This window comes from Humulus lupulus, chromosome 1 (assembly GCF_963169125.1).
Source record: "Humulus lupulus chromosome 1, drHumLupu1.1, whole genome shotgun sequence".
In the NCBI taxonomy this organism is placed as follows: Eukaryota; Viridiplantae; Streptophyta; class Magnoliopsida; order Rosales; family Cannabaceae; genus Humulus; species Humulus lupulus.
In genome coordinates, this window is record NC_084793.1 from 37,353,282 (window position 1) to 37,370,539 (window position 17,258).

At 37.5% G+C, this 17,258-nt stretch overlaps 1 protein-coding gene across 1 annotated transcript; it reads left to right on the plus strand.

The window, feature by feature from the left end:
• Window positions 1-217: 217 nt before the first annotated feature.
• On the plus strand, window positions 218-2,769 carry LOC133791250 (uncharacterized). Its single transcript, XM_062229182.1, has 3 exons — window positions 218-455; window positions 1,075-1,503; window positions 1,720-2,769. Exons 2-3 carry the CDS (start codon window positions 1,099-1,101, stop codon window positions 2,446-2,448), a joined length of 1,134 nt encoding a protein of 377 aa, XP_062085166.1. The 5' UTR covers window positions 218-455; window positions 1,075-1,098; the 3' UTR covers window positions 2,449-2,769.
• The last annotated feature ends 14,489 nt before the right edge of the window (window positions 2,770-17,258 follow it).

The window sequence follows — 17,258 nt, forward strand, 5'->3', positions numbered from 1 at the left end:
TTATATAATGGAACATGTTCATATATTTCATCAACTCTCCCACTTTTTTTAAAATAATAATAATAATAAGGGGACGTTGGTGATTGTCACCTGTCATTGAAACGCTGAGACGAGTAGTAGTGTTGTGATTAGAATCATTAAAAACGACACAGGAAGGATACGCAGGTAATTACAAAGGAAGGAACCGTATTAACGGTCCAATTAAGGCAAACAATTCCAAAATCGAAATAGCTTATTGTCGTCATTACGTATGCCAATGCTTTTGAAACGTTTTTTTTTCTTTTTTTCTTTTGGTTGGGTTTGGTTTTGTTCTCATCGCACTCAACCTTTCTAATCAATTAAATGAGAAAAAAATACTCAAGGGAGAGGGACGCCATTCATTTACACAAAGATGGGGTTTTGAGTTCAACATAAGCTCAAACACGTGTTGTTCGTTTTTCAATCCTCAGTCTCAGGTCAGTCTCATTCATTTCCCAACATTAAATCTTCTCTTTCGTTTTCTAAATCATACTAAGCCTGTTTTTTTTTTAATGAAAATCTTTTCTGGATGTTTTTCTTTTTTGGTTTTTCTTGATATCCCAGTTGTTAATTTTCTTTCTTTTACAATGGAAAATGGAAAAGGGAAAACTTTTCTTGAGTTGCATATATAATAATGGTACTTGATTTGACCACCTTAAATGAGGCTAAATCTAAGTATTTTTATTTTTGCCACAATTTTTTATTTTGGGACTAAAAGCTAAAGTTTTTGTTTGTTATTTTATTTTGTTTACTGGTCATGAATCATGATGAGATGGATTGTTTAGGCCAATTGATATTTCACACTGACTGGTTATGGGTTTCTGATTTATGTTTCTGTTGATTGCTTTAGCTTTCAAAGTATTGATTACTCAAAGATTAAATAAGTTTTATAGTCAATATCAAAGAATACCTCGAACTACCCAGATCAAGCTTTATTTTTTATTTTTGACTTAATTCTTTATTAATTTCAGATTCAGAATAGCAATGTAATCTTGGGTAGTTTTCAATTTCCCATAACTTTCTTCGCTCCCTGTTAATTTCTATTGGATTTTTCAGGTTGACCTTTAAAAGAGTCTGGAAATGGAGTTCAAAGAAGGGAGTTCAGTGGAGGTGGTGAGAGAACAGATGGGTCCGTATGGTCCATGGTATCCTGGCTGTGTAATTGGTCTAGATGGAAATGATTACATGATTAGGTACAAGTTTCTTATGGACAACCGAGGAAAATTGGCTGTGGAGAGGGTGCAGGAGAAGAACATGAGGCCTCAACCTCCACATCATGATCAGGAGAAGAAAAGATGGGTTGCTGGTGATATAGCTGAGGTGTTTGATACACAGTGTTGGAGGGTTGGGAAGGTGGCCAAAGTATTGAGAAAAGGTCGTTTGGTTGTTAAGTTCTATGGTTTCATTCAACTTAAGGAGTTCAATGTGTCTTGTTTAAGAACTCATAAACTTTGGCATGAGAAGAAGTGGTCAGTGCTTGTCAAAGTAAGGGCATTTACCTTCTGTTTTTTTTTTTGTTTTTTGTCTTCTGTATTGTTTTTGACAATTTGACCTTGGACCTTTTCTTTTATAACTTTTTTTCCACTATTGGCTTAGTTATCTTCAGCTATTCTGTCCTTCTTTGAAGCTAGTAGTAATCTGTCTCGTATGATTGTTTTTGTCAATGGAGTTTTCTTATGCCTTAGAAAATGTGTTTTACAGGTTCAAAACAATGGAAAGGAAGCTAGCCATTCTCCACAAACTACTTCAAACCAGTGTTGGAGCTTGGTTTGCAGTGATCCATTTCAGGCAGTTTGTGAATCAGAAATTTGCTCAAAAAACGGACATGTACCAAGAAGCCTTAAGAAGAGAACTCATGACTTTGATCCTCTTCATGAACCAGTCTCCAAGAACCAAATTTTGGGAAAAAACTTTAGGAAAAGAACATTAAAACCGGTTGCAGGAGTATGCAGTAGGCCTTTGGTAAAAAACAATTCTTTTCGTACTTTTCACCAAATAGGATTAGCCAACATCACCAAACCGGAACAAGAAACAAACAACTGGTTACATTGTTCTGCTCAGCCTACTAAAGATAGTAATGAGTGCTCGGTTGCTAGTTGTAGTTTGAACGAGTCTGCTAACTCCACAAGAGGAAGCTCGCTTAAGCTTAATGAAAAGAATTTTCCTGATTCGGACGCTGAGTCATCTTCACTGCCATCTTTTTCCAGTAAAAGGAACACAGTTCTTCCATGTTTTGGAAGCAAACTAGGAGTTGACATCCATAATTTGGAGCTTCAAGCCTACAAGTCAACAGTGCTGGCACTTTATGCCTCAGGCCCCTTAAGTTGGGAACAAGAGTCTATGCTAACTAATCTGCGCCTCTCTCTACATATTTCAAATGATGAACATTTGCTTCAGCTGAGACACCTTTTGGCTGCTCAAGTTCTTTGATCATCATCTTCATCTCGGTCAACACCGACATGTTTGGTATCTGCTGAAAGATTCAGGTGATTCTCCACTAATCTCTTGAATGTTTTAGATGCTGTACTTGTAGCTCTTTAAGTGTAGATACATGTGTAAGTAAATTGGTCCAGAACGAAGGACTTCATTTTTTTGTTTTTGTTTTTGTTTTCATTTGTAGTTATAATAAGTGACTGTGTCTATCAAAAAATATGCACATGTGTAAAGTTAATAATAAGTCATCTAAATAGTTTTTGGATGCCAACTTGTTTGTTGAAGATGGAATGAGATCTTTTAGTTTTTGACTGTGTTTTTGATGTTTGTATATATGTGTGAATGTTTTGGTTAGCTGTTATGGAAACGTATGTTTAGTTTCTGTATTTTAAGCTATAAGATTTTGTTTTCCTTTTCTAACTAAACAAATGGAATTGTTAATCCTTTCCACGAGACAACTCAACTAAACTTTTTGTGCTATAATTGTCTCTTTATTTGGTTAAACTTTATTGCTAACACTATTATTCCTTTTGATGAAATTTTGAAATTGTTTACACGTTTATACTTTATACCATTCACCATAAAAAAGCTATTTACGAATATTTTTGTTTTTGTTATATTATTTTATTTTTTTAAAATGTTATCCTTTTTAATATTTGTCTGTTTACAAATCTTAGTATATTATCCTATAACATTATATCTCTAAATCTATATATCTAGCGTGGCACTCTAAAATTATTCCAAATTATTTTTTTTTATTTTTTTTTAATCTAATTTTTTTATTCATTTTTATTAATAATTATTTAAACTTTATTTTTTAGATATTTAAATAAGATTTTTTTTTAATTAAATACCTAATAAACTAACAAAAAATAAAATAAAATAAAAACTACATTAAACGTCATTTTTTTAGATATTTAAATAAGATTTTTTTAATTAAATACCTAATATACTAACAAAAAATAAAATAATAAAAAAAACTACAAATATATACTACATAATATACTAATAAAATAAAATCTTTGAAGCTGGATATAAAATATTTTAGCCATAGATATTCTTAAGTGGGGACTGTATCACTTTTGATTATGTGGTGATATAGAGTTTGTTTGGAAAAAAAAATAAACATTCTATTATGTTAATCTATATCTATATATTATGAGTAATGATTGGAACAGACTTAAATTACACACAATTTTTACACACAATGATATGTATTTATCTCAATCACATAATCAAAAGTGATATGGTCCCCACTTAAGAATATTTATGGCTAAAATTGAATATACATCTATTTACGTAACATTACTCATATATTATATAAGGGACAGCTTCAATGAGATATAATGTGACACTCTAAAATTGTTCTAAAACATTCTATCTATTTTATCATTTAATCTAATTTTATATTCATTTTATAAATTATAATAATATATATTATATAAAGGAGAGTTTCAAGTAGATAATGTGATACTCTAAAATTGCCCTAAAATACTCTATCTATTTTCTCATTTAATCTAATTTATATTCATTTTATAGACTATAACAATATAGTAATTTAAAAAATTATAAGTAGTTACATATTTTTTAAATTTAAATAAGATATTTACAATATATTATTATTAACTCTATCTATTTTACACATTTAAAAAACTAAAATTGCTCAAAAACATTTTATCTATTTTCTCATTTGATTTAATTTTTTATTCATTTTATAGATTATAATAATATAGTAATTTAAAAAAATGTAAGTAGTTACATCTTTTTTTAAATTTAAATAAGATATTTACAATATATTATTATTTACTCTATCTATTTTAATCGTTTAAAAAACTAAAATTGCTCTAAAGCACTTTATTTATTTTCTCCTTTAATCTAATTTTTTATTCATTTTATAGATTATAATAATGTAGTAATTTAAAAAAAAATGTACCATACACGTTTTAAAAATTATGTACTTACATATTTTTTAAATTTAAATAAGATATTTACAATATATATTATTTACTCTGTCTATTTTATATATTTAAAAAATATAGTAATAATAAAAAACAAAAAAAAATGTAACTACTAACTACGTTTATATATAAATCAATACATTCAAAAAAATATATTTTATAAATGAATGTAGTAATGTATTTTACGTAAATATTGTTTTATTTTAGATATATGTGTTTTAAAAAATGTAGTTTAAAAATAGCATATATGTATAGATAAAAAAAAAACATAAAGAGCTATTAATTAATACTTAAATATTGAACTTTTTAAAAAATATATAAACAAAAAGGTAAAATAATTCAAATTCCAAGCCAAAATATATTAACAATTAAAAATATCAATAAATGTACACATCAATATTTATACACATGATATTAATTTGATTAAAAATTTATTTAAAGAGCTATTAAAACGTAAAAAAATTCAAATTCAAAACCAAAATATCTTAACAATTAAAAATATCAATACATATAAACATAATATTAATTTGATTAAGAATTTATTTAGCTCTATGACTTTGCTCTCAATTAGTCAAGTGAGTAATAATCAATAATTTAAGTTTCAAGGTATTCAATCTCTCTATATATATATGAATATATGTGTATATATACAAATTGTATATCTAAAATTGTTAGTTTATGTATATATATCATATTAGTATATATAAACAAATATAGAATTACGTTAAATATATATAATTGAATTACAAAATATATAAATTCAAATTATAATATTTATCAAACAAATATAAATTACCTTAAATATATATTTAAAATTATTATAAAAAAATTTACGTGAAGGCGGGAATATTTTTTAATATATTTATATGATGTGGCACTCTAAATAAGTTGCACTAAAGCACATTTTCTATTTTCTTTTTTTTTCACATTTTTTAATTTGAATTCAAATTTTATTAGATATTTAGTTATCACAACTGTTTAATTAAATTATAAATATAAATAACCGTGAACTTTTCTCATTTTTTATTTTAATGTCCTAATTTATGGCTATTAATTAATTAATGAAAAAACTCTATCTTTTTTCTCATTTTTATTTTAATAATCATAATAAAAATAGATGTCAATTAAAAAAATCTATATATAATAATAAATAAATAAATAATCTATCTATTTTTATTTACAACCTGTTGACAAAATACGAGATCCAAATGTCAATTTTTAACAATAAATTATCCAAATGAGTAATCAACCTTTTGATAAAACACAAGGTCCACGAGTTAATTTTAAAAAATAAAGGGTCAAAACTAGTAATTGGCAAAAATACAAAGTTCAAAATGGTGTGAACCCTTAAGTAAAACATAAATTATATATATTTATATAATTTACTTTCTATAAAGAATTTTTAACACTTTGAATAAATACATAGTCGAAAGGTTAATTTTTAAAAATAAAGAGTCAAAACGAGTAATCAACCAAAGTATAGTTTTCAGATAACTGATCTATCTATTCCTATTTTTAACATTTTGACAAAACTTGAGGTCCACAAGTTAATTTTTAAAAATAAAGGTCTCAACGGGTAATCGGCTAAAATACAAGATTCAAAATGATGTGAACTCTTACAAAAAAACCTAAATTATATATAATTTAATTTTTATAAAGAATTTTTAACCTTTTGAATAAATATATGGTCCAAATATAAATTTATAAAAATAAATGGTCAAAACGGGTAATCTGCCAAAATACAATATTCAAATAATCGATCTATCCAATCCTATATTTAACCTTTTGACAAAACACAAGGTCTAAAAGTTCATTTTAAAAAATAAAGGGTTCAAACGGGTAATCGTCCAAAATAAGTCTTACACAAAACATAAATTTTCATATACATAATTTAGATTTTTTATAAAAAAAAATCACGCAAAGCGTATAATAATGATAATAATAATAAAAAATAAAAGCACACGTACAACAAATTTTTTAACTTTGTTTTCGGTACTTTAATTATTCAAAATTCTTCAAAACTTGCAAGAGGTTTGATATACAATGGATACCATTATGAAAAAAAATTGTGGCCAATATACCCTCACGTGTCCATATAAAGAACAAGTTGTACGAGTAGGGTGAAAATAATCCATGTCGTAGCAATCTCCTAAAAGTATTTTAAAATATGTATATTTTTTTAATAATTATAAAAGACTGCGCGAAGCGCGGTTATGTTTTCTAGTTTGATAATATTTTAGAACTATATTTAACTACTAATTTGTTAATATGAATTGCAAATTTTTATTGATATTATAATAACTTTTAAATGAACTAAATTTCAATAGCATATCTCTTCTATATAAAAAGTGTGTATATAACATAAATTCAAACGGTTTGTTTTGTTAATTTTAATGAAAGTATCTAAATATTTAACGGAATATTCCTTTAAAACTAACTAAAATAGATATTTATTAATTATATTAATATAAATTCAAAAATTATAAAATATCATTATTATAATAATATACAATACAAAATTAGATATTTAATAATTATATTTGTTGACACCGTTTTTTATCAACTTAAATTGTAGAGCAATTAAACAATAAAGCGAATGAATAATGAAGAAAAACAAGAGGATTTTTACGTGGTTCAACAGTTAATCTGCCTAGTCCACGAGTCTATATTATTAAGACTTAGGAGTTTTCTGGAAATTCTTCAGACATGAATTACCCAGACTTTTCTCTCCAGAAATCAGAAAATCAATCCTCTACAAGTGGTGATTCCTTCTCTATTTATAGAGAAGATTGTAGAATTCATTCCCACATATTTCGAGAAGATATTCTGTAAATCAATTGAAATAATGATATTAAATGCATTATCTCATATATACACGGAAACGTCCCATGAAGATCATGAACGGATAACAAATTAAATGATATCCCTTAAATATTGGGATTACATAACAGTAGCATGTTCACACGTAATGCGCTATCCCAGGTGATTCATCAGGTATTCGAGATCAGCAATTGGCATTGAGTCCGTCAAGTCTATGGGTCAGTCACGAGCTCGCCACTCAACTTCACTCTATGCTCGGGATAGGTAGGTGTTGACGAGGCTGTCACATCCGAGCTTGCACTTCCCGAGCTCGAGCTATCTCGCCTGACGACAATTGATGAAAAATATATTTAAGTGTCATGCCATTGCCCATCGCGAGCTCAGAGAATATTCGAGGTTATGCATCCTCGAGGTCGTTGTTTTACTTCAGAGGTTTTATGGCTGGGCCATATGATGTTTTCATACATTTCGAGCTCACCTGAAGAGCCCAGTTTTCGGGGTCATAACCTCTTATCTCGAAATCTGGGTGTAACATTTTGCCCCCTCAAAAGTATCAGTTCGAATCCTATGAGAAGGAAACTTTTTAACTGCCCCTCTTGGAAACTATACCATCAATTGCACTCGAATGTGGACACGCGTCAACCAGGTATTGATTAATCATAGTACTTGAGTGCCTTGGTACCATGCCCACGTTCGTATGCCTACCAACTTTATGGTACCATCATCTCATTTGTCCCTGACCGTCGGATCGGATACGAAATGTAACGCCCTGGTTACCCCAGAACAGTTACGGTGAACCGGAAATTTGACCCGCTACCCGAGTCCTTTGGTTAAAAACGTGATCTAAGTGTCATTAACAGGTTAAGGTATAAAACCAGTAAAAGGAAAAGGGCACTTTTCATTAAGTAAATACACTGCTCATGAGCCTTTTTAAAACGTTTACAAGTAGTTCATGTTACAAAAGAGTTGCTACAGTTCATATATACAATCCCCGCCGGCCTAAGCGGCAAAAATAGGGTAAACCCCTAGTCCCTCTGAGAACTCCTTGACCGTGGCGGTCAAGCGGCCCTGTATGTACATTACATCGGCCAAACTCTCCACTCAAGGCTGGCCAAGCTTTTCCTTCCCTTTACCTGCACCACATAGCACCCATGAGCCAAGGCCCAGCAAGAAAACATAGCAAGACATGATATAATATCAACAACGTTCATAATAACCATTCAGGACTATCAGTCCAACAAGTAGGTGACAAAAGCCAGAAGTCACAATAATGAGCATCGCTCCCTCTAGCCATGTGACGATAGGGTCACCAGGGCTTAACTGATAGGAGATTTCTTTCATAAGCTTGATCAGGACAGGTGCATGGCGATTGGTCACCAACATAACCTTCCTCACGACTCTAGAGTCGAAACTATGGACAACGTCCCTTAGCCTTGTGACAAACAGTCACCGGGGTCATATACCTTGGCTATAATCATCTGGTCGTAGACCAGGCAAGCGCTTATAAGTTTCTCGACCCTAGGGTCGGTCTGGCATTAATGCTATAGAGCCATTCAATGCATGATTCTCGACTTTAGAGTCGGTCCCTGACTAGTCAGTGTCTCAAGCAGGTAATCAGCATTCACTAGCACTTAATATGCAATCCATGTCCACATATATCAACCAGCATGCCTCAAATATCAAATCATACATGCCATATACCTGTACAGGGTGCAACTATATTCATACACTGTTTTCTTACCTCTGGTTCGAGTGAGTATTATAATATGAACGACCCCTGAGAACGATCAACCTTTAAATTCCTCGACGGTCACCTGGTCATAACCAAAATATAGGATTCATCAATAAAAATGATAACCAAGGGTTCCCAAACCAAATCCCAGCCCCCGAGACCTCAAACACTACCCAACCGGGTGCTAGGTCCAACCCCGAGGCCTATGGTTTGAATCCCCGAGCCAAAAACCTCATTTTAGCAAAATGGGCTCTAAGGGCCGCGGCCCCCTCTGCTGCGCCGCGGCGCGCCCCCCTGACAGAGAAGCTCCCCATCTGCCAGGCGCCAAGGGCCGCGGCGCTCCCCTGCTGCGCCGCGGCGCCCAGCCCAGAATGGCTAAGTCGGCCACACGAACCAGTTTTCTCCCTGTGCGTTTTTCCTCTCAAACCAGTCCCTCAAACCATCTTAAAACCTCTTCCAAACATATAATTGAACCCCCAAGAAACACCCTTAGCTTACTCACATCAAACCCCAATCAAACTAACACTAAAAACCCCCTTTGATTCACACTTTCCACATCAAAACTCATGATTCAAAAGCTAGAACAAAAACAGAGCTTAATTTGAATTCAATGGTCAAAGCTTACCTTAGAACCTGTTTTGAACTTCCCACACAAGTAGAACCAAGTCTCCAACCCAGCCCGAAGTTCCTTTAGCTTGAATCCACACCTAAAGCTCAAAACCTCAAAGAAGCAATGAAGAGGGTGATGTACGGGAATGGAGGAGGCAAAACTCTGTTTTTACTCTGTTTTATTCTACAGTCTTCAGCCACTTAAGTTAATATATATCCACCCCTAAAAAGACCAAAATGCCCCCATGTCATCTTAAGCCCCCAAAGCCACCCCAAGGGCAAAATTGGTACATTCCGCTAAACCCGTTAATTATAATTAACGCTTCTCAATTCCCGCTAATCTCAATATCCTCAAACTCCAATATTTCATAACCCGTTACCCTAAAATCCCTGGTAACGCTATAACCTTTAATAACACCCCGAGACTCACCCCGAGCCCCGAGCTCAAACCTGTTATGACCAAACCGATAAATCATGTTTAAGGATCGTCTCATGTCAAAATTCTCGAACCAATCCACATTATAATGTGGTCCCACAATATATCATTAACATACAACAAATATTCAATTATACCCTCAACGGGCCAAATTACCATAATACCCCTGTAAACAAATGTGGACTCACAAGCATGCATTTAACATCATATGATAATATAATTCTCATAAACATGCATAAACACATTTAATGGCATAATTAAACAGTTATGGCCCTCCCGGCCTACTAATCCAGCCATTAACCATAATAGGGAATCCGGGGCATTACAACTATCCCCTCCTTACAGAAATTTCGTCCTCGAAATTTACCTGAACAGCTCGGGAAACTGACTCCGCATATCAGACTCCAGCTCCCAGGTCGCCTCCTCGACCTTACTGTTCCTCCACAACACCTTAACCAAAGGTATTGTCTTATTCCTGAGGACTTTATCCTTCTGATCAAGTATCTGAACAGGCTGCTCCTCAAAGGAGAGATCTGGCTCAAGCTCCAGATCCTCATAACTCAAAACATGACTCTCATCAGATACATACCTCCGAAGAGCAGAAACATGAAATACATTATGCACGGCCGACAATGCCGGAGGCAAGGCTAGCCTGTAAGCCACTTGACCAATCCTTTCCAGGATCTCAAATGGGCCTACAAACCTGGGACTCAGCTTGCCTTTCTTCCCAAACCTTCTCACCCCTTTCCATGGCGAGACTCTAAGGAAGACATAGTCTCCTACCTGGAACTCCACGTTCCTGCGTTTGGGATCTGCATAGCTCTTCTGTCTACTCTGAGAAGTAAGCATCCGAGCTCTAATCTTATCAATAGCCTCACTGGTCCTCTGAACCGCCTCAGGACCTAAGTATCTCCTTTCACCTGTCTCATCCCAATGAATGGGAGATCTACACTTCCTACCATACATCATCTCATAAGGTGCAACACCAATGGTAGACTGGTAACTGTTATTATAGGAGAACTCTATCAAAGGCAGATACTTACTCCATGATCCACCAAAGTCCAGCACACATGCCCGCAGCATGTCCTCCAATATCTGGATCGTCCTCTCAGATTGTCCATCTGTCTGAGGATGATAAGCTGTACTGAACTTCAGTCGTGTACCCATGGCTGTCTGTAAACTCTTCCAGAACTTGGAAGTGAATGTAGGGTCCCGATCTGACACGATCGACCTAGGAGCACCATGGAGGCGCACGATCTCTCTCACATAGAGATCTGCATACTGGTCAACAGTATAAGTAGTCCTCACTGGTAGAAAGTGAGCTGACTTGGTATAGCGATCCACTATCACCCAAATAAAATCATGCTGACCAACAGTCCTGGGCAAGCCCACCACAAAGTCCATTGTGATGTCTTCCCACTTCCACTCTGGGATATCCAGAGGCTGCAATAACCCTGCCGGCCTCTGATGCTCAGCCTTGACCTGCTGACATGTCAAGCACTTAGCCACATATTCCACTACATCTCTCTTCATCCCTGGCCACCAGTACAATGATCTTACATCCTGGTACATCTTCGTGGTGCCTGGATGCAAAGAGTAAGGTGTAGTATGAGATTCGTCCAGAATCTCCCGCCTCAACGCAGTGTCTAACGGAACACATATCCGTCCCTTGTATCTCAATAACCCCAAATTAGACACTGTATAATCCCTGGATGCTCCAGCCAAGACATCCTCTCTAATCTTGATCAGCTGTGGATCACTCAACTGACCTTCTTTAATCCTCTCTAGCAGCGTAGACTGTAGCGTAACATTGGCCAACTGGCCCACCAGCAACTCTATACCAGCTCTGGTCATATCATCAGCTAATTCTCTGGCTATCAGTCTAATACCATGAATCTGTCCCGGACCCTTCCGGCTTAAAGCATCAGCTACCACGTTGGCTTTCCCTGGGTGATACAGAATCTCACAATCGTAATCTTTTACTAATTCTAGCCAACGCCTTTGCCTCATGTTCAAGTCCTTCTGGGTGAAGAAGTACTTCAGGCTCTTGTGGTCTGTATAAATCTCACACTTCTCTCCATAGAGATAGTGCCTCCATATCTTTAAAGCAAAAACCACCGCTGCCAACTCTAAGTCATGAGTAGGATACATTTTCTCATACTCCTTCAGCTGACGAGAAGCATAGGCTATAACTCTCTCTGATTGCATCAAAACACAGCCCAAGCCCTGATGAGAAGCATCACAGTATATCACCAACTTCTCCTGGTCTGTAGGAAGACTCAGAACCGGAGCTGTAATCAACCTCTGTTTCAACTCTTGGAAGCTGTTCTCACACTTGTCTGACCACACAAACTTCTGACCTTTGCGTGTCAGCTCAGTCAACGAAGTAGTAATCTTTGAGAACCCCTCCACAAAACGTCTGTAATACCCTGCCAATCCAAGGAAACTTCTAACCTCAGAAGCATTCTTTGGCCTTGGCCAATCTCTGACCGCTTCAATCTTTGATGGATCCACTTACAACTCTCTGCCCTCTACTATCACCGGCAAAGATCTGACCCACCTCCTGGATACAACCAGCTCCCCAGTGGGTAACAAAGTACCAAACCCCACAGCATGGAAATCACAAGGTCTACACAATCTATCAATAACACTACTAGCAACAAAAGAATGTGTAGCACCAGAGTCAATCAATACATTATAAGCAGTTCCTGCACTAAGAAGCTGACCTGTAACAACTGAGGGGGAAGCCTCAGCTTCTGCCTGAGTCAATGCAAACACTCGCGCTGGGGCCGAGCTGTCTGCCTTCCTGGGCTCTTCTTTCCTTGCCTTAGGGCAATCCTTCTTGAGATGACCCACTGCTCCACAAGAGAAGCAGGCCCTTGCCTTACACTCTCCCAAGTGATGCCTCTTGCATCTAGGACACTCGGGATAGGACTTCCAGGCTTCATTGCCCCCAGGACGACCTGTTATAACACCACGAGGTCTCCTGTCAGGACCTGGAACTGGGAAGGTATCAGGAACCTTCCTCTTCTGATCACTGGGGCCAACACCCCTACCAGAACCCATAAATGGAGGCCCTGGCCTCCTGAAATCTCTTCTGGCTGCATTCTCACACCAGATCTTAATCTCTGCAGTTTCAGCTGTAAGTGCCTTCTCCACCACCTGTGCATAAGTAGTCACTCCTGCCACAGTGGTGATGCGCACATCTCTAGCTAACCTAGGCTATAGCCCCTGTAGGAAACGCTCTCTCCTGGTCCCATCAGTGGGCACCAGCTCCTTGGCAAACTTAGCCAAACGGTCAAACCTTAAGGCATACTCGGTCACTGATAAGTTTCCCTGAAGTAGCCTCATAAACTCATCAGCCTTCGCCGCTCTAATAGCATCATTATAGTACTTTTCATTGAACAAGGTCTGAAATTCCTCCCAGCTCAGGAGATTAACATCCTTGGTCTGACCAACCACTTCCCACCAAATCCGGGCATCTTCCCGAAACATATAGGCCGCACAGGCCACTCTCTCAGTACCAACTACCCTCATAAAGTCAAGCATAGTGGTAAGCATGCTCATCCATTGCTCAGCTTTGGTGGGATCAGCATTGCCTTCAAACACAGGAGGTTGTTGTTTCCTGAACCGCTCATAAAGAGGTTCCAATCTGTTTTCAACCCCAGGCAGTGGTCCAATAACTGGCACCGACACAGAAGGTGCCTCTGCAACATTGGCTACCACTGACACTTGTTGCTGTCTTAGGAGACGAAGCTCCTCTCCCTGTTTTACCACTATAGCCTGCAAATCATTAAACATCTGCTGCCAGTTTGCAGGTGCTGGCTGTGGAACCTGAGATTGGTCATTCTCTAGACCATGACTATTGTCATTACTCTGACCCTGACCACTCTGGCCAGCTGCAGTGTCTGTCTGTTCTGGGTTCATTCTGTCACTGATACCTTACTGAAACAATAATCAATAGGGCCAGTCAGGTAGTAATAACTAAACCTCTTGCCGCCTTACGGTCCAAGAACAAACAGATAATAGTCACATTCCACAGTCATTCAATATTCACAATCAGATACATGTTCATGGCATTCAGCACTCAGCATGTATCACATAATAACTCATAAACAACCATACTAATAAGCAGGCGCCAGCAATCTCAGCACTAATCGGTACACATTTGCTGAAGATATGATATTTCAGGGCACAGGCTCAGCATAATATCTCATGCACGCAGGTAATACATATATATCACGTTTAAACAATTATTCATGTAACCACGTAAATAGTTACCAAACCGTGAGTCGAGCTTGTCTTCGACGATGTGTGTACATACCCAGCCAGTCTACAGGAACCCTAACCTTGGCATTGCTCTGATACCAAGTTGTAACGCCCTGGTTACCCCAGAACAGTTACGGTGAACGGTGAACCGGAAATTTGACCCGCTACCCGAGTCCTTTGGTTAAAAACGTGATCTAAGTGTCATTAACAGGTTAAGGTATAAAACCAGTAAAAGGAAAAGGGCACTTTTCATTAAGTAAATACACTGCTCATGAGCCTTTTTAAAACGTTTACAAGTAGTTCATGTTACAAAAGAGTTGCTACAGTTCATATATACAATCCCCGCCGGCCTAAGCGGCAAAAATAGGGTAAACCCCTAGTCCCTCTGAGAACTCCTTGACTGTGGCGGTCAAGCGGCCCTGTATGTACATTACATCGGCCAAACTCTCCACTCAAGGCTGGCCAAGCTTTTCCTTCCCTTTACCTGCACCACATAGCACCCATGAGCCAAGGCCCAGCAAGAAAACATAGCAAGACATGATATAATATCAACAACGTTCATAATAACCATTCAGGACTATCAGTCCAACAAGTAGGTGACAAAAGCCAGAAGTCACAATAATGAGCATCGCTCCCTCTAGCCATGTGACGATAGGGTCACCAGGGCTTAACTGATAGGAGATTTCTTTCATAAGCTTGATCAGGACAGGTGCATGGCGATTGGTCACCAACATAACCTTCCTCACGACTCTAGAGTCGAAACTATGGACAACGTCCCTTAGCCTTGTGACAAACAGTCACCGGGGTCATATACCTTGGCTATAATCATCTGGTCGTAGACCAGGCAAGCGCTTATAAGTTTCTCGACCCTAGGGTCGGTCTGGCATTAATGCTATAGAGCCATTCAATGCATGATTCTCGACTTTAGAGTCGGTCCCTGACTAGTCAGTGTCTCAAGCAGGTAATCAGCATTCACTAGCACTTAATATGCAATCCATGTCCACATATATCAACCAGCATGCCTCAAATATCAAATCATACATGCCATATACCTGTACAGGGTGCAACTATATTCATACACTGTTTTCTTACCTCTGGTTCGAGTGAGTATTATAATATGAACGACCCCTGAGAACGATCAACCTTTAAATTCCTCGACGGTCACCTGGTCATAACCAAAATATAGGATTCATCAATAAAAATGATAACCAAGGGTTCCCAAACCAAATCCCAGCCCCCGAGACCTCAAACACTACCCAACCGGGTGCTAGGTCCAACCCCGAGGCCTATGGTTTGAATCCCCGAGCCAAAAACCTCATTTTAGCAAAATGGGCTCTAAGGGCCGCGGCCCCCTCTGCTGCGCCGCGGCGCTCCCCCCTGACAGAGAAGCTCCCCATCTGCCAGGCGCCAAGGGCCGCGGCGCTCCCCTGCTGCGCCGCGGCGCCCAGCCCAGAATGGCTAAGTCGGCCACACGAACCAATTTTCTCCCTGTGCGTTTTTCCTCTCAAACCAGTCCCTCAAACCATCTTAAAACCTCTTCCAAACATATAATTGAACCCCCAAGAAACACCCTTAGCTTACTCACATCAAACCCCAATCAAACTAACACTAAAAATCCCCTTTGATTCACACTTTCCACATCAAAACTCATGATTCAAAAGCTAGAACAAAAACAGAGCTTAATTTGAATTCAATGGTCAAAGCTTACCTTAGAACCTGTTTTGAACTTCCCACACAAGCAGAACCAAGTCTCCAACCCAGCCCTAAGTTCCTTTAGCTTGAATCCACACCTAAAGCTCAAAACCTCAAAGAAGCAATGAAGAGGGTGATGTACGGGAATGGAGGAGGCAAAACTCTGTTTTTACTCTGTTTTATTCTACAGTCTTCAGCCACTTAAGTTCATATATATCCACCCCTAAAAAGACCAAAATGCCCCTATGTCATCTTAAGCCCCCAATGCCACCCCAAGGGCAAAATTGGTACATTCCGCTAAACCCGTTAATTATAATTAACGCTTCTCAATTCCCGCTAATCTCAATATCCTCAAACTCCAATATTTCATAACCCGTTACCCTAAAATCCCCGGTAACGCTATAACCTTTAATAACACCCCGAGACTCACCCCGAGCCCCGAGCTCAAACCTGTTATGACCAAACCGATAAATCATGTTTAAGGATCGTCTCATGTCGAAATTCTCGAACCAATCCACATTATAATGTGGTCCCACAATATATCATTAACATACAACAAATATTCAATTATACCCTCAACGGGCCAAATTACCATAATACCCCTGTAAACAAATGTGGACTCACAAGCATGCATTTAACATCATATGATAATATAATTCTCATAAACATGCATAAACACATTTAATGGCATAATTAAACAGTTATGGCCCTCCCGGCCTACTAATCCAGCCATTAACCATAATAGGGAATCCGGGGCATTACAACTATCCCCTCCTTACAGAAATTTCGTCCTCGAAATTTACCTGAACAGCTCAGGAAACTGAATGCCAGACTTATCTTCCCTACGGTAGGCGCTCCCTGCCTTATCTTCTTCATGAAGATAAGCTTCGAGCCTGTGGTCTCTTGGGGAAGGATCAATCCACAAATGACTGGTCCAACAAGAAGTACACCAATTGGGAGTTTGTGCCTCTTCCAACCGGCAGCCTTCCTCCGAGGCGAATCTCTAAGGCACGATCCCCAGCTCGCCGTCCAAGGAGTCTGTGCTCGGGGAACGAGGCCAATGACGAGGCTTCGAGCTCGAGTGATAGAGGTACGGCCATCCTTAGTTCGGCTTTATGGTCTCCCTCGCTACTTAAGCATAAGCCCGATACCTTAATCTTGTGTGAAGATGATAGGAACCACTTTTATGTATGGTCTTGGGAAGATGATAGGGTTCATAGGTTTGATAGTTGGTTAGGAAAGTATGTTGCTATGTATAGTCTGAATGAGGTCTGGGGTGGAATAGTTGTCC

Bases quoted from the DNA above. Each gene is read 5' to 3' on its own strand.
- LOC133791250 (XM_062229182.1), top strand. From the start codon at position 1,099: ATGGAGTTCAAAGAAGGGAGTTCAGTGGAGGTGGTGAGAGAACAGATG. The intron at 1,504-1,719 runs GTAAGGGCATTT...TGTGTTTTACAG, and splicing joins AGTGGTCAGTGCTTGTCAAA to GTTCAAAACAATGGAAAGGA.